Source organism: Sciurus vulgaris, assembly GCF_902686455.1.
Source record: "Sciurus vulgaris genome assembly, chromosome: 17".
Classification (NCBI taxonomy): Eukaryota; Metazoa; Chordata; class Mammalia; order Rodentia; family Sciuridae; genus Sciurus; species Sciurus vulgaris.
This window is the reverse complement of record NC_136478.1, coordinates 33,707,754-33,730,342: the sequence shown is the minus strand read 5'-3', so window position 1 is coordinate 33,730,342 and position 22,589 is coordinate 33,707,754. Positions and strand designations below refer to the sequence as shown.

The 22,589-nt window shown below is 60.2% G+C and overlaps 1 protein-coding gene and 1 pseudogene across 8 annotated transcripts in view; one reads left to right on the top strand and one right to left on the bottom strand.

Moving 5' to 3' along the window:
• Positions 1 to 22,589, bottom strand: part of LOC306647773 (NADH dehydrogenase [ubiquinone] 1 alpha subcomplex subunit 1-like) — a 442,780-nt pseudogene that overhangs the window by 67,747 nt on the left and 352,444 nt on the right. The window lies entirely within an intron of this gene.
• ADCY7 (adenylate cyclase 7) overlaps positions 1 to 22,589 on the top strand; it is a 55,321-nt gene that overhangs the window by 14,712 nt on the left and 18,020 nt on the right. For 2 of the 7 annotated variants that reach the window (XM_079117266.1, XM_079117264.1), the window contains exons 2-7: positions 14,438 to 14,869; positions 16,845 to 17,048; positions 17,989 to 18,150; positions 18,883 to 19,032; positions 19,361 to 19,509; positions 20,412 to 20,523. In XM_079117266.1, coding sequence (XP_078973392.1) covers positions 14,639 to 14,869; positions 16,845 to 17,048; positions 17,989 to 18,150; positions 18,883 to 19,032; positions 19,361 to 19,509; positions 20,412 to 20,523 — 1,008 coding nt within the window. In that variant the 5' untranslated portion in view covers positions 14,438 to 14,638. Of the gene's footprint in view, positions 1 to 116; positions 220 to 5,006; positions 5,243 to 8,934; positions 9,078 to 14,437; positions 14,870 to 16,844; positions 17,049 to 17,988; positions 18,151 to 18,882; positions 19,033 to 19,360; positions 19,510 to 20,411; positions 20,524 to 22,589 lie in introns of those variants that run through there. The other 5 variants (XM_079117265.1, XM_079117263.1, XM_079117262.1 and 2 more) reach the window with 5 other exon arrangements.

Genomic DNA, 22,589 nt, shown 5'->3' with positions numbered 1-22,589 from the left:
CACACCCCACAGGACGGTGAGCAGGGCTGAGCTCAGAGCCCAGCTTTAGCCTTTCTGCTGCCGCCGCCAGAGCAGGAAGTGGCGGGTCCCCGATGTGACTCACTCTCATTAGGTAGCCGTTGGAGGGAGCCTTCACATGTGTGACACTGGACGCCCTCTGAGGACGTCCCTGCAGGCACAGAGCCCGGCCGGACAACTGAGGGGCCGCAGGAGAGCCAGGTAAAGCCGGGTGCAGGTGTGGGGACCGCGCATCATCTGCCCTGTGGCCTGGCCCAAGTGGACGGGCAGGACCTCCGCCCACTGGGCAGGGTGGAAGGAGCTGAGCTCCCGTGGGCCTGGCTGCGGTGGGCTGGCGGGGGAGGGGCTCCTTCTCAGCAGAGGACCAGAGATAACTTGTCACCAGCTTTTAGCAGCCGACAAGAGGGAGCCGGTAAGCTGTGACCTCAGTGCTGTTCCCTGGCCCGGCCACCTGGAGTTCTGGGAACTGCAGGCGCTCACATGTCCCCCTTTGCTTTCAAGATTGTGATTTCACATTTACGAGTACCTTTTACTCTTTTCAAAGAAGAACGATCTGGCAAGGGAACAGATTCAATAAAACAACAACCAACAAAAACACCCTCTGAAAGTGGAGCCTGGGGGTGTGGCTTGCCCAGCAGGGGTGGGGGCTGGGTTCCATCGCCAGCTGGCAATCAGAGGTGGGGCTGGAGGTGGGGAGGGTCCTGGCCCCAGGGCCTGGACTGAGGCCCGGCTGGGCTGGCTGCCTGGAGGGGCTGTGTGACCTGCCCGTCTCCAGCTCTTGGCACCACAGACGTGCGGGGCCGGGCCGTTGCCTGTGTGGCTGAGCACACCGAAAGCTTCAGGGTTTGTATTTGTGTGTGTGAGAAAAGCCTGTGAGGAGGACGCAGAATCTGTGACATCATGAATGTGTTATTGTCTTGGACAAAGCTAACGGGGATGCTTAATGACAAGCCGGTGGCTGCGAGGAAGTCTGGAGAGACGCTTGCAGTGGAGCGGGTGGGCCGCCCCCAGCGCCTTCACTCCCATCTCCAGAGCCCCCGGGAATTCTGGAGTCTTCCTATGGGAACAGACGTGGAGGGGGTGTAGCCAGGTGGGAGGGGGCGGGAGTGACAGGCCAAAGGTGCTTCTCCAAAGGAAGACCAAGGTCCATGTGTTGTCGCCTGAGGGACGTGTGGTGTGTGGCTCTTAGTCCGAACTTCCCGGCCTCTTGCCTGGGTGGTGAGTACCAGTCACCCCACCCCAGGGTGCAGGGGAGAGCGCAGAGCCCCAGGGTCCTGTCTCCTCTCGGACCACCCCACGGGCTGGTCTCTGGCAGCCTTGCAGTGAGCCACTGTACTCAAGGTCCGGGTGAGTCAGGATGCCACCCCTCATCTTTGGCGAGACTGGAACAGGGGCTCTGGTTGGTGCTGAGGAGTTCTGGAGGGGTGATCCTCCCTAGAGTCCACTGTGGCCGGCCCAGCGTCACTTCAGGGAGACTGGGATGGCACAAGGCCTTTCATGTGGCTGGGCCAAGTGAGGGCCCTCCTGCCCCAGCTGGGCCCTGCCTTCTTGGACATGAGGTCAGGTCCTGCCACATCAGGGAGGTGGAGGATCCTGACATTGGGATCGTCTGTCCTTGCCCTTCCGCCATTGCCCAGGGTCAAGCTGAGTGGCTGGGTGGCCCGTCCCTTGGGCTGCCTTCTCCCCCACTGCATTCCGGGGGAGGAGGATTCACACTGAGGTAGTGGCAGCCTACCCTCTCCTCTTCCCAGGTGGAGGGCTGCACTTAACTTGGCCAGAGAAAGTTCCAGGGCCTCCAAGGGACCCAGGCCAAGGGGTCAGTATCCTGGTGCCTGTATCAGAGCATCCCGTTCCACCTTCTCACGGGCCAGGAGGGAAGCACCCGTGTAGCCAAGAGCTGGGGGTGTTTGGATCAGTGAACGAGGCCATATATGATCACCAACCAGAGAAGTAGGAGCCTTCTGAGGTCACCCGTCCAGCCTCACCTCCAAAGAGAGCCAGATGGCACCCTGGTCTGATTCAAGGGCCACTCTGCCCCTCCCGGCAGCTAACAGAGCCTGTCTCTCCCATCTGTGAAATGGGTTGCTGGTGGTTCCAAGGCATCAGAGGGCTGAGGGATTCAATGAGGTTTACGTACTGCCCTGGCAGGAAAGAGCCAGCACCGAAGTGGAAGAGTCGGTCATTTTCGCTGTCATGGGACTCTCCTCTGCCTTGGCTGGGAGACTGGGCGTCTCTGGGGGAACCTGGGAGATGAGAAGGGGCAGGCCGGGCTGCGGGACCTACGTTTCTTGGTTCATCACTGTAGCTCTCTGTTCCTCAGTTTCTCTGTAAAATGGGGCTGATGGCAGTATCCAGGTGGGGTCACGGGAGAGTCAGATGCTCGAAAAATGTTTCCCAGGCCCCTGAGAGGGCGTGTTGTTGCCTGGGCATGGGAACTTCCACCAGCCTCCTCTGTCCAGTGTCCCTGGGTCCACTAAGGAGGGTGGCATAGCACCCTGGCTAGGCATAGGCATCTGGCTTGACCTGCCACTGTACCCGGATCTCACCTCTGGCCATGTCATGGCTGGGGTATTGCCCGACCCTGGGTGCAGAACGCTTGGCTCAAGTGCCCTGCTCTCTGGGAGACCTTTCCAGAGGGACTAGGTGGTGGGGTGGGGAGGAGAGCCATGGACCAGAGCTCCATTCTCTTTGGTGGCCTTCCTCCCGGGACACCTGGGACCACCCTTTCCTGCTGATGTCTGCTGTCCCCTTTGACAGGTCTACTTCCCAGGCTGTTTCTGAGAAACCCGAGTGAGCCCTGCTGTTGGCATGGGGTGGGGCGGCTGGCCTCCAGCCTGGGAGCAGAGGCTGGAGGTCCCTGGGATCTCCAACATGGCACCTGGTGTCATGTTAAAATCCGGCTTCTGATCCCCTCCTTGACTGGGCCGCCCTCCCTTTTAGCTCTGCCTTCTCATCCGCTCTGGGCCAGCCCCCACTCCCGACTTGCTCCTTAGACCACCGGCTCTCTCCTGGCCTCCCCACCCTGGCATGTGGCCCCTTTCAGGGGTCCTTGAGCCCAGGGAGAAGGGAACTCAAGTGGCGGCGCCCCCCTCCGCAGCCCCCTCTGGCGGATGCTGGCACCTGGGGAGCTGGGCAGACCCTCTTCTCTGCTCCCTCCTTTGTGCCTCTGTCCATCTGTCCCCTCTGCCATGCTGATTGCTGGAAGGGATCTCCCCTCCCCGAGGGAACAGTGACATCCGCGGTCCTCAGCTGTGCTTCCCAGCCCCTGAGGTCCACCTCCTCTTGCTTCTTCCCTGGGTGTCGGGACCCCGGTGGTGATGGCAGGGAGGGAGTGGCCCCCATCTCTGGACTAGGCGTGCATCACAGCAGGCCTGGCTTGGGGAGCATGGGGTCCCTGGTAGGTAGGCGAGGGCCTTGTCACTGCTTGGCTCTGAGGGCCCAGAGCCCTGACGTCTCTGGGACCCACAGCACCCTGCTCGGGCCCTTCCTGCCCGCTGCTGCGGTTCTGTCCTGCCTCTCTGTTCTGGCAGACTGCCGCGCGGTGGGCTCCGGAGTGGCTCAGCCTCAGGCCTCGTGGCTCTGACTGGCTAAGGGGGAGAGATCCAGGGTTGTGGGGTGCAGACGGGAGACCGGCCTGGGGTGCTGCGTGTCCTCCAGGCTGGTTGAAGCTGTGCTGTGCTGGGACCCCCTCCCTGTCCACCGGCTCCCCTGCTCTTGCTCTGCTGCCATCCTCGGGAGCCCTCGCCGCCTCCTTCCGGCCTCAGTGTCCCACCTCTGCAGTGGGCAGGCTGGTTCTGCTCCTGGGAATTTCCTGCCGTGTGGGCTGGGGTGGCCACTGGGCTGGGATGCAGCTCTCCCTGCCGGGCGCCCGGCCCTGCGGGTCCTCCCACACCTGTCGCCCACGGCCCCTCTGGCTGGGGAGGAGGAGCCCTCTGAAGTCACTGGAGGCTGCTCTAATGGGGGCCTGGGCTAATGGGAGGCAGCCTCGTTTGAAACGCCCAGACTCCCTGGAGCCACCACTCTCCCTGAGGAGTGGGCGTGGGAGTGCCGGCAGGGCTGGGGTGGGGCCGGCACTGCGCAGCTCTCTGAGGAAAGACAAGAGTTACTTTTGGGGGGCTGACTGGAAGTGGAAACTAGACTCCTGGGGCTTGAAGCGTCCCCTGGTGTCTGTTTCTCAGGCTGTTTGGAGCCGGCTGTCATGACACTGTGTGTTGGTACTTACTGCACACTGTTCTCTGCAAAGCCCCTGAGAACTAGGTACCATTACTAGCACATTCTTTTGGTGAGAAAACTGAGGCCCAGAGAGGTTAATGAACATGTCTAAAGCCACACAGCTTCTCTGAGGTGGAACCTGTGTTCCCAACCACTAGGCTCTGCTGCCTTCCCAATGGCAGGGCCCGGGCTTCATCCCTGACATTTTAATTCCTCTCTTAGCTCATTTAGGGTGTGCCTCCCTCCCCCAGCGTGAGCTGCACAGGGCCCCGTATCTGTCTCTCCTAGTGTGGCTTCAGCTCTCACCTGTACCCAGTGAGCCCCTGCTGGGTGGGGCCTGGAGGCAGGAAGCTCTCTCCCAGTGGCGGGGTGGGCCCCTGCCCATGCGCAGTGTTTCTGGATTTATGAGGAGGTTTTGGAGCCAGGAGGTGATTTCACTGGAGGTCATGGAGGGAGGGGGCTTTTCATCTCCATCACTCAGATGACAGCTTGAGTTGCAAGTGACCTGCCGAAGCTCAGGCAGACGGCCTGGGGCCTCCAGGGCTGGAGCCTGCCCCTGCCCACCAGCGTGTGGCTGTGGGAGTGAGCGTCCACTATGCCCGGGTAGTGTGGCTGCAGGTGCTGGGGAGGCCAGGACCTGGCTGGGGAGGGGCTGGGCAGCCTTCCTGGAGGAGGTGGCCGTGGAGGCTGGCCGGGACAGGCAGGCAGGCGTCCTCCCAGCTGCGGAGGTGGGAGGTGGCAGCGTTTAGGCTGCGAAGGAGACCAAAGGGTGGGGCTTATTTGGGGAAGCGAAATAAGTCAAATCACACAGGCACCCAGAAGGCCCTGGGAAGCTCTGGAGGAGGTTTTGTCCAGGGGTGAGCAAGGACTGGGCTTGTTGTCCTTGGGGTTCTGGACAGGTGTGGGGAGCCCGGTGGGCCAGCCCCAGGCAGGTCTGGTTTTAGGGGGACACGGGGCTGCGGTGGACCGAGGCTCCATCCTCCTCTGCCCACCTGGAGGCTGCCTCTGGGAGGTAAGAGCTTGGAAGGAAGGGAGGAGTGGCCAGGAGCAGGACCTGGGCCCTGGGGACAGCTGTGGTGGGGCCGGCGAGCCCCCGTGTGGCTGCAGTTCCGGAAGCTGGGCTGTGGTTTGGTGGGGAGGCCGGGTGGAGCTCCTTCCCCTGCACAAGGCTCTTCCGGCCCTCGGCCTGGCTTCCCGAGGCGCCCCCGTCCCTCACTTGCCCCGGGCCTTGATGGAGGCCTCAGGAAGCCTCCAGCAGGTGGGGTGTCACTACTTTGGATGGGGCAGGTGGTGCCGTGGGGTCAAATCGGGACCTCTGGGCCAGGTGGGCCGGTCTGCTGCTGGGACCGGGAGCCCGACCAGGCAGCGGCGCCCCCGGTGGCTCCCCGAAGGGACTGCTGCTGTGGCCTCTGGCTGGCTTCGCCACTGCTGAGAGGGCTGGGGCCTTCGAGAGGCTGGAGGATCCGGGCCCAAGTCTCAGAAGGGGGAGGCCGAGCCGGGCTGGTCTCTTAGGGCTCCTGGCGTTCCGTCCAGGGCGCCGTCCCCTGCACTACCTTGCTTGGAGCCGATGGGGAAACTGAGGCATCCCTGCATTGCACCGCCAGAGTCAGGAAATGTGACGGGAGCATTTTTCCTGGTTGGCGTTTCAGTTCTTTTCTGGCTGGCTTTCCTCAGGGCAGGTAGCTTCCCACCTGAGGGGCCGAGAGGGAGGGCAGCTGAGCCCAGGCCCTCTTCACCCACTGCCCCTCACGCCCACCAAGGGAGGCGTGGTCAGGATGGTCCCTGGCCACAAGTGGGTGCATGGGCTGGTCCCCCTCCTCATCACGGCGCCTTCTAGCCCAACCCAGGGTCAGGTGGAGGTGGGGGAACGGGGCCCCAGCCTGTCAGAAAGGGAGAGGATAGTGGCCAGGTCACTGCGGGAGCTCCAAGTCACCATGTCCTCCAGGAAGGTCACTAGAGATTCCTTGCAAAAGAGTCCCACGAACAACACATGGCTGTGTTGAATTCAGCAGGTCTCTCTCCTGTGGGGGTTGTCAGAGCCTTCGAGTTGCTCATATGTGGAGGGGGTTTCACCCCGACCCCGCAGTCCGGGGGTTCAACCCAGGGGCACTCTACAAATGAGCTGCATCCTCAGCCCTTTATTATTTTTCGAGGCGGTCTCCCTAAGTTGCTGAGGGAGGCTGGCCTCAATCTTGTGACCCTCCTGCCTCAGCTTCCCGAGTAGCTGGGAATACAGGTGTGCTGGTGGTACAGGGGACCTTTAAATGGGGGAGAGGGTGGAGTGAGCCCAGCGCTTCCTGTGACGGGGGACTGCTCGGCGATGGAGCTTTCCCCACTGTTGGGCAGAGCATGGCACAGGACACCTAGGCGGAGGGTAAGAAGCCTCTGAGCCTGGGGCTTGGAGAGGAGCAGCCTGAGTTCCATTCGCACTGTGACAAGCAGGTCGAGATCCCAGGGTGGGCGCCCCTGGCTGGAGGTGCGGTGAGAGTCCCTTGGAGCAGGCAGCCCCCCACCCCCTCTGGAAGGTCTAAAGAGGGACCAGTCTGGGTGTTTTGCTCTCCAGTCTCTCTCCCTGGTAGGGTATAGAGGTGGCAGGGCATGTCTCGAGGGCCGGGTGGCATGGCTCCTGTCTTGCTGGGGGGCCTAGAGTCTCCTGGGAGGCTACCAGTGAGCTCCCTCTGGCTGGGACCAGCATCCTCATGTCCCCCGATCTGGTTGGGCTTCAAGGCGGCTCTCTGGGCCTGGCTAGGCCCTACACCAGTGTCCGCCTGCATTGCTACTCATGGCACCCAAAGCCATCCTGAGGTGGTGACCTGCTGCTCTCTCCACCCAGCGGTCACACGGGCAGAGTGGGAGATGGCCTGTGTTACCCGTGCAGTGCCACCGGCTCATGGCAGGGCTGGGGATGAGGGGAAGGGCTGCTTCTGGGCTCACTCACTTCCGTGGTGCTTTTTGATACCTTGGTAAGAGGTGCCACCCAGATGTGGGCATTTTGTCCCAGATGCAGGCTCAGCACCCTGCCTGCAGGACCCCACAGACTCCTCCCTGTGTGCTCAGACTGGTATTCTCCCCTCCCCCCGCTTTTTTTTAAAGTGGAAGCTGAGGCACAGGGTCATGTAGCTTAGACAGGATAGACCTGGGATCCATTTTTTTTTCTATTAAGATTTTTTTTATACTTGCACAGCAATATGACAATAGAAATAGAAACCGAAAATGAGAAGTGGGATCTGGCCACTGCTAACGCAGTTTGGTGTTCGTTCAGTCTGTTTTCACGAGCCCTCAGCCTGCACAGTACTCAGTTGTAAGGATGTATCGTATCGTGATCTATGTCACCAGTCCCCGACTGGTAGACACATTGTTTCAACCATTCGCTATTGTGAATAATATCATAATGCAGGGATGTCATTGCACACAGGGGAGAGAGTTTGTAAGAAGCATTACTTGCGGCAGATTTGGTACATCAAAAGGTATGTGTATACGGCAGTCCCTTGTTAGAGGTCACTAACCTGCCTTCCAGGCGTTGTGCTGACCTGTGTGTGCCCAGGAGTGAATGTGGGTACCTGCTTCAAACACACATTTATGAAATGCAGTGATCTTTGCCAGTTGATGGTTTTTCATGGTAGTTTTGTGTTTCTTATGATGGTATAAAGTCATCCTTTTTCCTGAAAAACCATTTTAATTGCTGTTTCTGTGAGCTTCCTGTTCATATGTTTTCCGACTGGGTTATGGTCTTTTTTTTTTTTTTTTAATTGCAGGAGCTCTTTACATAGGAGGGAGATTAGCTTCTGTGATGTGAGTCACAACTATGCTTCCCTTATCTGTCGCCTGTCTTTTGACTATGCTTTTGTTAGTTTTTTACCGTGTAGTAAATCCACGTAAGTCTTTTCTTCAGGGATTTGGGGTTTTGCATCAGGTGAAAACAGCATTATAGGAGTCCTCTCCTAGTCTCTTTGGAATTCCTCCTGCCTAGGTTACCCCTGTCTGTCTTCTGGGCTGTTACTTTTCAACAGTCTGCTTGCAGCGTAGGAGTTGAGACTCAGATGTGTGTCCTTCCTGCCCTTCAGGTTACGATGCCTCTCTTTCCCCATGTCCCAGCCCTCTTCATGCCTGCTGTCACCATGGGTCCTTTTGGGTGGAGCAAAGCGTGGAGGCAGTGGGCAGCCTCCTGACCAGCTGTCCTGGGCAGGCCTAGCACCACGTGAGCTCCTGAAAGGCCACTAGACTTCCCCTTTCTGTTCTTCCTTATCCAGGGAAGAGGGATCAGAAATCTACTCACTGTGGCTGTGAGAGTGTTTCTATTCCAAAAGGGGCAGCTTCCTGAGGGCCACGCTTAATAGGTGAATCATAAATGGTGAAATTTGGGCAAGGGTGGGGAAATGCTGATATTCCTTGCAGCTGGGGAGCCTGACTGATTGGTTAGTCCGTGAAGGAGCACCGTCACCCGCACACACGGTGCGCAGAGTCCTGGCTGATGGGGTGGGGGCTGGCGATGAGGTCTCTGCCTTCGGAGCTTGTGCCTGAACAGCAGCTAGCTGCCTCTTGGTCCCTGGCCTGGTGCCCAGCACACAGTGGGTGCTCGTGCATATCTGCTGAAGGAAAATAAAGATGAGAGAATGGAGTGACCACCTCTTCCTGGGCAGGCTTCGTTCACTGGAATTGGCAGAGAGATGGCCAAACTGGCTTTTCCGTATTTGTGTTTTAAAGGAGAGACTGACTTCAGGTCATGCTTAACCCAGGGAAGGAAGCAGAAGGGAACATTTTAGCTATAAAGAACAACTCTCCGCCCCTCTGCCTGTAGAATGAGTCCCTTTCCTTCTGTCTACCTGCAGCACCTCGTTCTCCATTGAGTGAGCTGGCTGCCCCACAGCCCTGTCTGACCCAAGTGCCCCTTAGCAAGAAATGGAGGCCCAGGTCGGCCAAGGGGTTTGCTCAGGATCACAGAGCTGGGTGGTGACTCGTGTCACCAACACAGATGCAGGTCTGTGGCCCCTGGGGGACCTGCAACTTTGTCCGTGCAATCTTGGTCTGACATGTGCGGACCAGTTGGTCATCAGTACTAAGGAGAGCAGGGCCCAGGCCAGTGGCGGCAGAGCTGGGCTGGGACCTGGGCCCCTCCCTCCTGGTGCTTACCTCCCTCTGCCCTGCTGAGGGCTGCCCTTTCTCCTGCTGTCCTTCTGCCCTGCAACCCTCCCTTCCCCTCCCTGCTCACCGGTGGCCCTGCCCCTTCCCACCCTCCGGCCACCTCACTCTGCTGGCTCACACATGCATTTCACAAGCACTTGCCAGGACCGGTAGTGGGACAGAAAGATGTGCAGATCCTACTAGGACAATTTGGGGAGGCAGGCAATGGAATCGGAATCTGGGAGGGTCAGGGAGGGAAGGTCATGGAGGAGAGCAGAGGTGTGCAGAGGCCTGAGGCTAGGACTCTGGGGACAGTATGGAGTGAGGCCATGAGATTGGAGTCCCTTGGTCCCCCTTGAAGTTTCCAGCCGCCCCTTTGGATTAGGCCTTGTGCTGTGCAAAGCAGCTTCACAAAGTTCAAGATCTCTGAGTCAGGTGATCCCCTCAGCAAAACCAGAAATCTGCCCATACCCCAGCCCCCAAGGGAGCTAAGTACCCAGCCAGCCTGGAGGCCAGACTGCTGTAGGTTTTGGTCAGTGGTGTGATTGCTGGATGGGATGTGGGCCTGGGGGTCTGAGCAGAGCCTCCCCCTGTGGGCCTGCCTGCCCCTCACGCCTCCAGGCCCCCACTTCCCTTTCCTGAGGCCACCAGGCCTCAGGCCCTGTGCAGCTAGGGGCCTGCTGGGCTTGGCCAGAGGAAGCAGCCGGGGTTCCTGCCAGCACGTTTGCGTGAGGAAGTGAGGGCCCCGTCTGCATCTGGGACAGCTACCGGCGGGCTGAGGTTGTGCTGGCTCGGCCAGATCCTCTGCAGGAGAGTCTTCTGAGCACCCTTTGGGGCCCAGGTCTACAGCTTCCCAGCCTCCTGCTTCCAGGACTTCTTCCAGCAGGGAAAATTGACCTGTCAGTCAGCATTTGACAGGAGACCACGGTGCAAGTAAGGGAGAAGAGTGGGGTACTCGGGGGCTTCTTGGAGGAGGAGGCCTTCCTGAATCTCACTGCCTGGCCTCGCCCCTGCAAGGCAGAAGGAATAGTTTGATGTCTGCTTAACCCCCACCCTCTTGGCCATAGTTCTATCCTGGACCTTGTGGGGGGACGGGCAAGAAAGGGGTTGACATTTTCAGATGTTATAGGCTTTTTGAATGTCAACCCCATGAGGGGGACAGGTGGGACAAAGGGTGTACCTTGGGTGGCCTGTGTTCAAGTCCCGGTTGTTTTACCATCTGTGCAAACATGGGCAACAACTGAACTTCTCTGTGCCTCAGTTCCTGTGTCTGTGAAATGGGAACAGTTGCCATACCTACAGGGCAGGTGTGCAGGCTGGGGAAATAGAAGAGAGAGATCAATATCTATCAGATAGATACTGTTCAGGAGCTGGAGCCACAGGGAGCTGGGGCCACCGAGGTTGCTTGGCAATATTCCTAAGTACACATCTGGACTCCCTAAGTTCTCCCCAATGCAGGACTTTCTGGAGGGCCACTAGAGAGGATGGGGGGCCCCTGCCTGCCTCACAGACTCCTGCAGCCCTGGGGCTCCTGCTTCTCTGCTGCCTCAGGTCTTCTGTGGCCTGGCTGAGCCGAGACAGTAGAGGCTGGGACATGGTGACAGAGGGATGGGGAGGAGGATGTCCCCTCCCTGGCCCAGCTCCCTTCCAGAGCAGGGCTAAGCCAGTATGGGCTGCTGCTCTGCAGGGTCCACTCTCAGTCTGTTAAGTGGGTCCCTTTCTCTTGTTTCTGGACACATGAAAGGGCCACCAGGGCTCCTGGGACATAACAGTCTGGGCCACGAAGCCCGATGTGAGGCTTGGGATTTGGTAGCAAGTGACAGAAACTCAAGCTGGCTCAAGCTGAAGGGGCATCGATTGCCCATGTGACTGAGCCCTGGGTGACCTGAGCTTTAGGCACAGCTGGGTCCATAGCCTGAGGTGGTCAGGACTGGATCTCCCCTTCTCCATGTTGGCTTCATTTTTAGGGGGGCTCTCTCCTCATGGTGGCTCAGGGGTCTGCTAACAGCTTCGTCCCTGGGGTAGCAAATATCCCAAAGAGGATTCTCACTGGAATGATCTTGATGACTGGGGCTTGGGAGAGACTGCTGATTAGCCAGACCTGGTTCTCGTGATGCTTGAAGCAGGGGTCCAAGGGTTGCCCAGCTGAAGCGAGGAGCACCCTCCCTGATCTGGACCTTGGCAGTGTCCCCCTCCTCCATCAGGTGGGGCTGCTCTGCCAACAGGGTGGTCAGGAGGTATGAATGACCTTAGGGGCCTCTGGGACTACAGTCCCTCCAAGTGAAAGGGCCCCGGCTCACCCGCAGCTTTGGAGTTTGGAGAGGACCAGCGGGGTGGGGGTGGGGAGCGGCAGGGAGTCAGGGCTTGGCTCAACCTAAGGTAGGACTTGAGCCTGAGGCCGTGCCTGGTGAGGGAGGACACTGCCCCGTCAGGAGTGTGCAGGCTGAGGCTGCAGGGCCATTCGTGGGAGATGAGGCAAAGGGGTTACTTCCCCCAGGACCTCAGAGGTGCCCTCCCAGTTGCTGGTAAGAGAGTGGTGATTGGACGGAGGGCCTCGAAGCCTTCCCCGGCAGCGGTGCCTCTGGGTCTGGCTTTGGGGAGCCATGCCCAGAGGAGCTGGCCTGTGGAATGGCCCTCTGGAGGTGGGCCCTGCGTCTTCTCTCAGGACTGCCGCATGCCTCCCAGCCCCCAGCCCTGCTGGGCACTGCCCAGCTTATTGCTGGAGCTGGATGAGGTCCCTGGATGGGCTGAGTCCTGTGCCCAAGGCTGCCCATTGTCCACCTCCTTTCCCGCCCACTGTTGCCCAGGAAGTGGCCTAGTTAGATCCCCAAGAGGAGTGTTTGCCGGCCTGGGTTCCCACGGCCCGGAACCTTTCAGCAGATGCTCTCTCTGCCTGGCTCGCGGCTCTGTAGGCCTGGAAGGGCAGCTCCGTGTCTGGGATGCAAGGGGGCCCAGGGCGAGCGTGTGGGCCAGCTGTGCCGTGTGCACCCGCACCTCGCATGCCTGCATTCTCGTGGCCCCCGGCTTGGGTCTGGGCGTTGCCTGGAGGATGGTGCAGCTGAGAGGGTCCCAGCCCCTTGGTGATCCCAGTGCAGTGGTGTTGGGGCCAGGCCAACAGAGCAGGCAGCGTTGCTGTTCGTGTTTTGTGGCATCTGGTTTGGTACCCTGGGCTGTCTGTGGGCATCTGAGGAGATGTGATTTGACAGCTGGTTGCCCTGGGTTTGAATCCCATCACCTCCGCCAACCAGCTCCCACGGGGTGATCTTGGGCAAGCCGCTCTACCTCTCTGGGCTCCAGTCTGCATGTGTAAGACAGGTGGCCTCTGCGGTTAAGAAGATGAGCATGAGCTGTGAGCAGGGGCCTGGGTACAGAGGCTGCCACCGCGATCACTGCACAGAGCCATCGTAGAGTGCCCTGCACTGGGCAGGGACCCTACCTATTTTGCAAGCCCCACAGCGTACATAGGCTGGGGTGTGTGGCTGAAGCTCAGTCGGTGTCTCCCATGGAATAAAAATGGGTTAGATTTAGAGGTGACAATCTAGTGGGCCATACTCCTTAAAAATTTGAAATTAGCTGCCAGCGTTTAAAAGAAATCATATAAAATTAGATCTGTAGCTTGGCTAAATGCTTTGGGCACTTTGGCAACTCTGGGCCTGACCCTCCACCCCACCAAAGTATTGTCGCTGGTCACACAAGTGCCAAGGCCCAGGGACCCAGCGCACAGAGGAAGCGGAGCCCGAGGTGGCGCCTACACCCACGGCAGCCCAGGGCCTCCCGGCAGCTGCTGGGTCTCCCCCAGGACGCGGGGGCTCTGAATATTCTGCTCTTTTGCTGTTGGGGGCTTACGCTCTCCTGGTCACCCTCCCTCCTCTGGACCAGTTTCTTTTGAAGCTTCTCCTGGAGGCTGTTTGTGTCCTACTGTGACCACCCTGAGCCTTTCCGAGTCTCAGGGTAGCCTGGCCTCTGCCACCCACCATGTCCTGGTTCTGATCCAAAGCAGGCCTGGAAGATGCCAGGTGCTGATGTCTGGGCCAGGCCAGGGCTGCTCTCAACATGAAGTTCCTGCTAGAAATAGAGCAGCTGCCCCCAGCCCCAGTTTCAGTGTCTAGGGAGCGCACATTTTGAGGGGGTTGAACCCTTTGGACCCTGGGAGTCCTGGGGAGAGTCAACCAGCCACACACCGTCCATCAAGACAGCCGTGTCATTAACGCCTTTTTGGAATGAATGGGCATGAACGGTGCTGGGTCTACTCTGCTTCCTCTCTGTGAAGTGGGGTTTGTAAACTTCTTAAATTTGTGTTAGTGGGTCCTTTTAGGAAAAGCAGGCCCCAGACTTTATATGGAAGTTTAATGTATCTCAGATGCAGGGGGATTCCCTCACTGAAGCAAGTGTGGGGCTCTGAGCCTGTGCCCCTCAGCCTCCCAGGCCCCTCTGGGCCCTGAGGCAGTCCCCAAATCCTAAGGCTGCCAGGATCACAGTTGGGAACCCCCTGGACCTAAAGGTACAAGACTCACTAAAAAGTCCCAGGATCCAGGGAGTGTGGTACCTGCACAAGGACCTGGGAACAGGACAGAGACTGGACTGGGACCCCATGTCCATGCTCCCTGATTTAGGTCAGAGGCAGCTCTGCTGCAATTCAGTGGCCCGAGAGTGGTCGATTCATTAAGCTGCTGGGATAGTTAGACTTCCACTTGCAAAATAGCAGAGAACCTCGATTTGCACCTCACGCCACATGCAGAATGCGCGGAGGCAGACCAGAGTCTGACTTGGGAAATTGCAGCAGAACTTCCAGAGCCGCAGTGCGCTGCAAGCTTCCTCCGCGGTGGGAGTGCGGCGTCTGTCCCATCCGCTGCAGTGGCCACCAGCCACATGTGGCTCAGCCGTGGAAGCTTTGAAAAGTGGCTAGTGCAACTGAGGAACAGGATTTTTATTTTCTTTCTAATTACCTTAAATTCACTTTCACATAGCCACAGGAGGCTAGCGGCTGCTGAACTGGGCAGTGCTGTCCCAGAAAGGCCTCAGTCTGAGCCCCACGCTCCCCTGACGCCAGCTCACATCAAATCCTGGGTCTGCTTTGTCTCTGCAGAGCTGAGGACTCGGCGTGTGCCTTCAGCCCATCCTGGACACCAGGGAAGAGGCTAGCGAGTCTGTGAGTGGCCTGGAGGCTGGAGCCCTGTAGGCCTGTGTCACCCATGGAGCTGCAGGCTCGAGGGACCTCTGGCCAGCCCGGATCGCCAGCTGGGGAGAAGCCGCTGGCCTAGGCCTGCGAGGAGGCTGTTGCAGACAGATGCCCCTGGGCGGCGGGGGCTCCCAAGTGGGCTGCAGACCTCGGCTCCCAACGAGGAGGATGCCAGCCAAGGGGCGCTACTTCCTCAACGAGGGCGAGGAGGGCCCGGACCAGGCTGCGCTCTACGAGAAGTACCGCCTCACCAGCCAGCACGGGCCGCTGCTGCTCATGCTCCTCGCGGTGGCCGGGGCCGCCTGTGTGGCACTACTTGCCATCACTCTGAGCCACGGGGTGAGCCTGGGGGTGGCACTGTCTCTGGGCTTCAGATCTGAGCTGGGATGCTACTCACGAGGCCTCGGGCCAGTGGCTATCTTCCTGAAGCCTCGGTTTCCTCCTCTGTGATAGGCTGTGCGTAGCCGTGGGGCTGTGGGAAGACAGCTTAATCTGAACTGAATTCGGAAGTCCGAGTTGGTTTTAGATATTATATTAACGGGGCCAAAAAAGCTACCCTCACTTTTCTCCACCGTGAAATTGGGTTCTACTGAGGACCTGATCGGGGTGGCCTGTGTATCACGTCCCCGGTCACAGCAGACGTCTTTAATTATCCCCTGACCTGGCTCTGGTCTAGTATTCTCTCCCTCCCCCTGCCCCCCTTTTTTTCCCTACCTCTAGGCTACACCCCCAGCCCTTTTTATTTTTCATTTTGAGATAGGGTCTTGCTAAGCTGGCCTTGAACTGGTGATTGTCCTGCTTCAGCCTTCTGAGTCGCTGGCAGTATGGAGCGTGCCACTGTGCCTGGCTCAGAATCTTTAGCACAGCTCTCCAGACAGATGCCACCAATGTCATCTCTGACTGGAGCGCTTGCCTTGAGACAGACACTAGCTGTGTGTAGCTGTTGAGCACTTGAAACCTCTTCTTTTTTTTTTGCGGTGCTGGGGATTTGAACCCAGGGCCTTGTGCTTGCAAGGCAAGCACTCTACCAACTGAGCTATATCCCCAGCCCTGAGCACTTGAAACCTAACCGGTGTGACTGAGGACCTGCAGCTTCCATTTTTTTTAAATGAATAAAAATGTAATTAGAATGTTCTAGAAGAAGACATCAGAGACTACAGGGTGTCAATCTGTGTAAGGTGGCTGGAACCCTTCAGGTATTCTGTCAGCTGGACCTATTCATGTTTTTAACTGCAGGGTACTTGTTTCCTCACTCCCTAGACAGTTAACTGTTGGGGGCTGACTGTACAGCATTAGGCCTCTGCCCTCATGGACCTTAGGGTCTGTGGTGGGGACCTCTTGGGCACAGTGCCAGCTATGCAGCATTCTTCCTAGGCCCCTCCTGTCACCCTCTGTGCCTTTGCTGTAGCACCTGCCTGTGCAGAATGCCTGTTTTCCTCATCCACAAACCACTGTGCATTGAATCAGGTTCTATTTCCCTCCTCCCAGGCACTTTCCAAGTGTTAGTCAGATTTCCATTGCTGTGACAAAATACCTGAGAAAAGCAACTTAGAGGAGGAAAGATTCATTTGGTTTTAGTCCAAGACCAGCTGGTTCCATTGCCACTGGTCTGTGGTAAAGCAGGGCATCACAGTAGAAGGGTGGGGTGGAGCAGAGCTATCACCTCCTGGTGGCTGGGAAGCAGGGAGAAGGACAAAGAAAGGGGCTGGATACAGGTTGTACTCTTCCGGGGCACGCCCCATGACCTTCCAGCGAGGCCCCACTTCCTACAGTTTCTACCTCCTCCCAATAATGCGATCACAGGAACGCACTGATGGTTCACTCGATCAGTGAGCTCAGAGCCCACCTGATCCAATCGCTTCCCAAAGCCCCACCTCTGAACACTGCTGCACTGGGGACCAAACCTTCAACACACCAGCCTTTGCGGGACATTCCAGAGCCAAACCATGACACCTAGGCTTTGTGTGGGGAAGAGCCCTGCCCTGGGCTCCTGTGGTCACACCTGTCTTCCTCAGGTACACACAGGGTGCTATGGACTGGAGGACAGAGGCCACTTGGCAGGAGGGTTGGGTGGAGAGTGTTGTCCTCCCAGGGCCTGGGGGAGGAGGACGCTTGGGCCCGGAGGTGACTGAGGAAAGGCAGTCCCAGCAGAGGTGACAGCACACACCCAGGCCTGCAGGGTGGGAAGAACCAGGTGTCGGGGCACCGCATGCCCACATGGAGGACCCCCCAGTGAGGTCGGGCGGGCTTCCTAGAGGAGTAGCCCCTCCGTGGGAGGAATCCAGAGCCTTTACATGCCTCTTCCTCTGTCCAGGACCCCTCCCGACACCAGGCCATCCTGGGCACGGCCTCCCTGGCCTTCGCTGTGTTTGTGGCTCTGTACGTGCTGGTGTATATTGAGTGCCTCGTCCGACGGTGGCTCAGGGCCCTGGCGCTGCTCGCCTGGGCCTGCCTGATGACGCTGGGCTACGTGCTGGTTGTGGACTCCTGGAAGAAGGCGGCCTGTGCGTGGGAGCAGGTAACAGGGCGGGGACCCCGTGTCTGGGGGCTGGATGCTCCCTGCAGCCCTCGCTGTGTGGCAGGTCCCTTCTGGAGCGTGCGCCTGCTTGGAGTGTTGGCCGTGGCCTTTCCGTTCCACCAGCTGTGACTCTGAGCCTTCGGTTGGGCCCCAGCCTGGTTCTGTCCTCAGTTCCCTGTGGAGGGGGCTGAGGTACAAGGCCTGTCCACCTGGATGCCCAGCTGTGGCGTTGCAGGTGGCCCCTGTGTGGTTAGAGACAACAGCCCTCCAGCTCAAGAGGCAGAGGGCACCTTGGCTCTCACGCCAGGAAGGGCTGGGCTTGGGCCTGGGGCTCCAGCAGGATAGCCAGAACCTGATCGTCTCCTCTCTGCTCTCCCCGTGTTGTTTCATTCCTGGCCACGCTGTCCCCAGGTGGGGACAGATGGCTGCAGCCGCTCCCAGGCTGCTCACCCATCCGTTCACCAGCCCCGCTGAAAGAGCCCCAGACTTAAGCCTCTGCCTGGCCTGCATGGCCTCTGTCGCCAAGGGGTGGCACACTGTGTCCAGTACAACCAGGGCCTGTGACCGCTCCCGTGGCTGGCGGGGACGAGGCCCCTGGAGACCATATAGACTGAAGGCTTGTCACCGGGGCTGCCGCTCCCAGCAGGGGTCAGCCAGTGCAGGTGGGGGCCGGGGCGGTGAGTGGGACCTTCCTGTGTTCGACATTCCTGTGGGGAGGGCCCGTGGCAGGGGCTCCCCAGGTCATAGGGGCGCCGAGTCTCACTCCTAGGGAGGCTCAGCCTTGGCCGCAGAGCCGCGCAGGCCGGACCTTGCTGTGCTGCCTGTGGCCGAGTCACCACAGGGGAGCCGGGAGGGGGCCGCCCAGGCAGAGGACACAGGCGGGCTGGGGGCTGCACCGTCGGCCCCGCCTGGGCCTGGCTGCTCATCGCCCTGTCCCCAGGTGCCCTTCTTCCTGTTCCTCGTCTTCGTGGTGTACACGCTGCTGCCCTTCAGCATGCAGGGCGCCGTGGCTGTGGGGCTGGTCTCCACGGTCTCCCACCTCCTGGTGTTCGCCGCTCTGATGGGGGCCTTCACAGCGCCCAGCGTCTGGGTGGGGCTGCAGGTGAGGGGCAGAGCGGGGCTGGGGAGGGAGGGTGGCTTGGGCCTCAGGGCGGTCAAGGCCCTGTGGGGAGGAGCTGGACCCCAAGGCCTTGGGGTCATGCTTATCCAGGGATGGCTACCCGGACACTCGCCTGGATAGGGCTCTGTCCTGCCGGCCTTAACTGCTGGCCTAGAGGGTCCCTGTGGCCCCAGGCCCTACCTGCTGGGCTAGGGTGCTGCCGTGAGTGACATCTTAGTCACTTCCCCCCTGGGCCCCCAGCTTGACGGGGCTGGGGGAACATCCCCGGCCGCTGTCTTGGCTCTGTGTGTTGAGCGAGCCTCTTATTTACAATCAGTGGGGACTTAGGGATGTCTTGTCCCCCTTACTGGCCTGGGGAAGCCAGCGGGGTGCTCTGCTTTCTGCCTTCTGTGACTGCTGTGGGCGCTGCCCTCAGGCCCTGGGCTCTGGGAGATGGCTGCTTCCTCCTCTCCGATGCCCAAGGACTACTAGACAGAGCACGTGCCCAGCAGGGGCAGAGAGGGCCCCGATCCTGGTACTGTGATCCCAGCTACTCATTAGACAAGTCCCAGCCTGGGCCTCAGTTTCCCTGCCTGCCCCAGGAAGAGCGCTCACCTGACTGGATTGGGGGTCAGGGAATGTGAAAGGGGGTGCCACGGTCCCTGGCCCAGGGGCCTGGGTTGTGGCCGGGGTGGACGAGCCAGCCAACGCTGCGCCTGCCCTGGGCCCCCTCAGCTGCTGGCCAACGCCGTCATCTTCCTGTGTGGAAACTTCACGGGCGCCTTCCACAAGCACCAGATGCAGGATGCTTCCCGGGACCTCTTCACCTACACGGTCAAGTGCATCCAGATCCGGCGGAAGCTGCGCATTGAGAAGCGCCAGCAGGTGAGGACCCCCTTCCTCGGGAGCTACCGCCTGGCCTCTGCCCAGTCAACCCTCCCCATCTCCCAGGGGCCCCCCTGCCCCAAGGCACCCTAGTCCTCCTCCTCTCTCTGTTAGGCTTCCGACACTTGAGCTGCTGTGCTCCTGGGGTGCATGCCAGACCCCCACTTGGGTCTCACACAAGGGAGCTGCTGGGACGTGGGAGGGTGGGTGCCTGGCTGGGTTGGTGCTGGACCTGAGTCTGGCAAGAATGAGAGGCGTGGGCAGCTGGGCCAGGCCTGGGGCCCGGTGCCACCCTGCCCGTCCCCACTGGCCCCCGCACTGTGCCCAGGAGAACCTGCTGCTGTCGGTGCTGCCAGCCCACATCTCCATGGGCATGAAGCTGGCCATCATCGAGCGGCTCAAGGAGCGCGGGGACCGTCGCTGCGTGCCCGACAACAACTTCCACAATCTCTACGTCAAGCGGCACCAGAACGTCAGGTGGGCGGCGGGCCCTGGGCTGTGCCTTCTGCAAGGTGGCCTCCCTGTCCTGTCGGGAAACTCGGACCCCAGCCCACACGGGGACTGCAGGTGGGGGGATCTTGCCCAGGAGACTCAGCTGGTGTCGGGGAAGATGGAGGGTCTTCCCGAAGTCATAGAGCCCGCGTGAGCACGGCTTGGGAGGAAGGGTCCTTTCAGGTGGCTCTCCACAGGGCATAGGCCACCCCAGAGGAGGTGAAGCCCCCCAGGGCTCAGTGACCAAGAGCCCTCCAGTCCCAGTGCCTGTCCTTGGCTGATCCTCAGGGGCCACAGGATCTTCCTTGAGGGCACTGACCTGAGTTGGGAGTGGGTGTGGGCACTGCCAACTCCACCTGGGCCCCTGCCCGGGGCTCGGCCCTGCGTGTCAGCGTTCTGCTCCACTGCCAGCTATCTGGGCTGTGGATTGGTCAGCAGCTCACAGGGAGGTCTGGGGGAAGCCACAGCTGTCCTGACTGAGCCTCAGTTTGCTGCTCTGTGGAATGGGAACCCCGTCAGGGCTGGGTGAGGCGAGGTCTTGTGAAGAGCTGCTTGTGGAGGAGCCGCATCCAACCAGGGAGGGTATTCCTGTGGTCTCGCCCAGGGCAGGGTCCAGATTCAAAGCTGGAGAAGGGCCCCCCGAGCGGCCAGGCAGCACGCCTTTCGGCCATCGCAGGGACGAGCCTGCAGGCGCAGGTTTGCTGCATTTTGCTGTAACAAAGCCGCTGGAACTTCAATCGGTCTTGTGGCCGGGAGGGTCTCTCCTGTCCCTGTGGAGGCCGAGGAGAGGCAGAGGTGAATGGTGGGCTCTCAGAGACACCGACAGCGCCCTGTGCTTCTGCTGCCTGCCTTGCGGGGCTGGGTGCTGACCCCCTGCCCGCCCCCAGCATCCTGTACGCGGACATCGTGGGCTTCACGCGGCTGGCCAGCGACTGCTCCCCCAAGGAGCTGGTGGTGGTGCTGAATGAGCTCTTCGGCAAGTTCGACCAGATTGCCAAGGTGAGCCTGTCTGGCGCTGCCCCCCTGCACTGGCAGGGAGCCATGCGCGCAGGGCTGTGCTGGAGACGGTTTATCCTTGCTGCCCAAGGCCACCAGCTTCGGCCTCACCTGGGAGGCTGGGAGGACTGCAGAATGCCTGGCCTCACCCAGAATCTGCTTTGACAAGATCCCCGGGGATCACATACACGTGAAAGTTTGAGACACTGAAAAAGGAGACCTGAGAAAGAAAGGGAGCCGGGTTCCACACAGGGGGCAGCACGCGCAGCAGCCTGGGGGGAACTGAACGCGGCTGTTATATGCGGGGGACAGTCACAAGGTCAGACACGCAAGGACCTGATGGTCGAGTGAGGAGTGCAGCTTGGCGTGCCCAGTGCTAGGCAGGGGTGGGCACTGGGCAGGAGAGATGTCCATTAATTTGCCCAGTGGACCTGACTGGCAGGCCCTGAGCTCAGGGAGCCTGGCCTGCCTCGCAGTTGCCCGTGATCTACCGGAAGAGGGGCGCAGGGGTGGGGAGCCCGGGGAGAAGCGGGCCCAGCCTCGGGAGGTCAGGGCTGATTTCCTGGAATGGGAGGCCGCGGAGTGGAGACCAGAGGGGAGGTGCAAGGTGTGACTCTGTCCCGGCTGCACATTCGAACCACCTGGAAAGCTAAAACCCCGACGCTGGTGCCCAGGCCCATCGGGCTTCTCAGAGCCTCTTAGGTCCCTGTGCGGAGTCGATGGCCAGACCTGGACGAGAAGCCAGTTCTGGCCCCGCACTGGTGAGGGTGTGCCACAGTGAGAGGGGTCAGTCCTGGGGGTCCCTGCCTCCCCAGGGCAGGGGTGAGCTCCCTGTCGCAGAGGCTGGCCAACTGCTGTGGGCCTGGGCTGGCCAGGGGTGCTCTGGGGGGCGTCACATATAGACTGAGGACTCTGAGGGTCCCAGTGGCCTGGGGTGTTCCTGCAGGAGCCGCCTAGCTCCGGACCAGCAGGTGGAGCTGGCCGGGCGGCACTGTGTGTGAGGCCGCGCCCCAGGGGCCGGGGTCTTGGGCACAGCTGGCCTCGCCCTGACAAGAAGCCCACGGCCCTGCCCCTGTCCCCTCTGACACAGCCTTCCTTCCCGAGGGGGCCCGACCTGCCCTTGTTCATACGGAAAGGGAGGCTCTGGCAGGTGCTGGCCTCCCAGCTGAGGGTCCAGTCTCTGGGCAGATGTGGCGGGGTGATCCCAGCGTTTTCTCCCATCAGTGATCAGATTCCAGAACTGTTAGCTCCTCCCAAGAGCCTTGGCCTTGGGACTCTGCCTCCCCAGCTTCCAAGTGTCACCCACAGGGAGGAGCAGCCAGGGACACGTGGCTTCCCCTAAGTCCTGAGAGCTGGGGCTGGGTCCAGGGGTGGTGCCTGGCCCCCAGCCTGTGCACTCTAGACACCTGCTCTCCAGCAAAGCCACTGTCCTCATGCTTCTCTGGCCACTGAGACAGGGCCCAGCAGGAAATGTGGGGCATGTGTTCAAGTTGGGTGGTGGAGGAGGCTTGGTGAAGGACTGCCTCAGGGCCAGCCAGGTGCAGGGAAGTGTCGAGGGACAGCTGGGCCATGCTGGGCGCTGGGGTGGGTGACACTGGACGGTCACCCCCAGGTCTGATGGGTGGGGGAGGGAGGCAGGGCCCAGCACAGGGACCAGACCTGGAGACAGGCACTGTTCCAGGAACAGGGCTGGTGCTGGCAAGCCTGCTGGAGGGACTTGCGGTGTCCATACAGCAGCCCCCAGCTGTGCCCTACTTGGAGCGTCCCATGCATGGCAAAAGCTAGAGTCTGCCTGGGACTCTTTCCCCAGAGTCCTCCACACCCTACCCACAAAGCTGGGGTACCTGTGGCTGCTCTGGCTGAGGGCTTAGGGGGGTCTGCTGGCCAAAGCCTGACTTCAGGTGGGCCCTGAGACAGCTCTCTGTGAGCATTTCCTATGAGGACTCAGCCTCACCCTCCTCTGGCCTCCATCCTAGCCTGCGTTTCCTCTCAGCTCTGTCCCCTCCCCCAAAGCCTGGCAGCAGGGATCTCTTGGCTTAACCCACCAACCCTTGATTGAGGTCCTACCT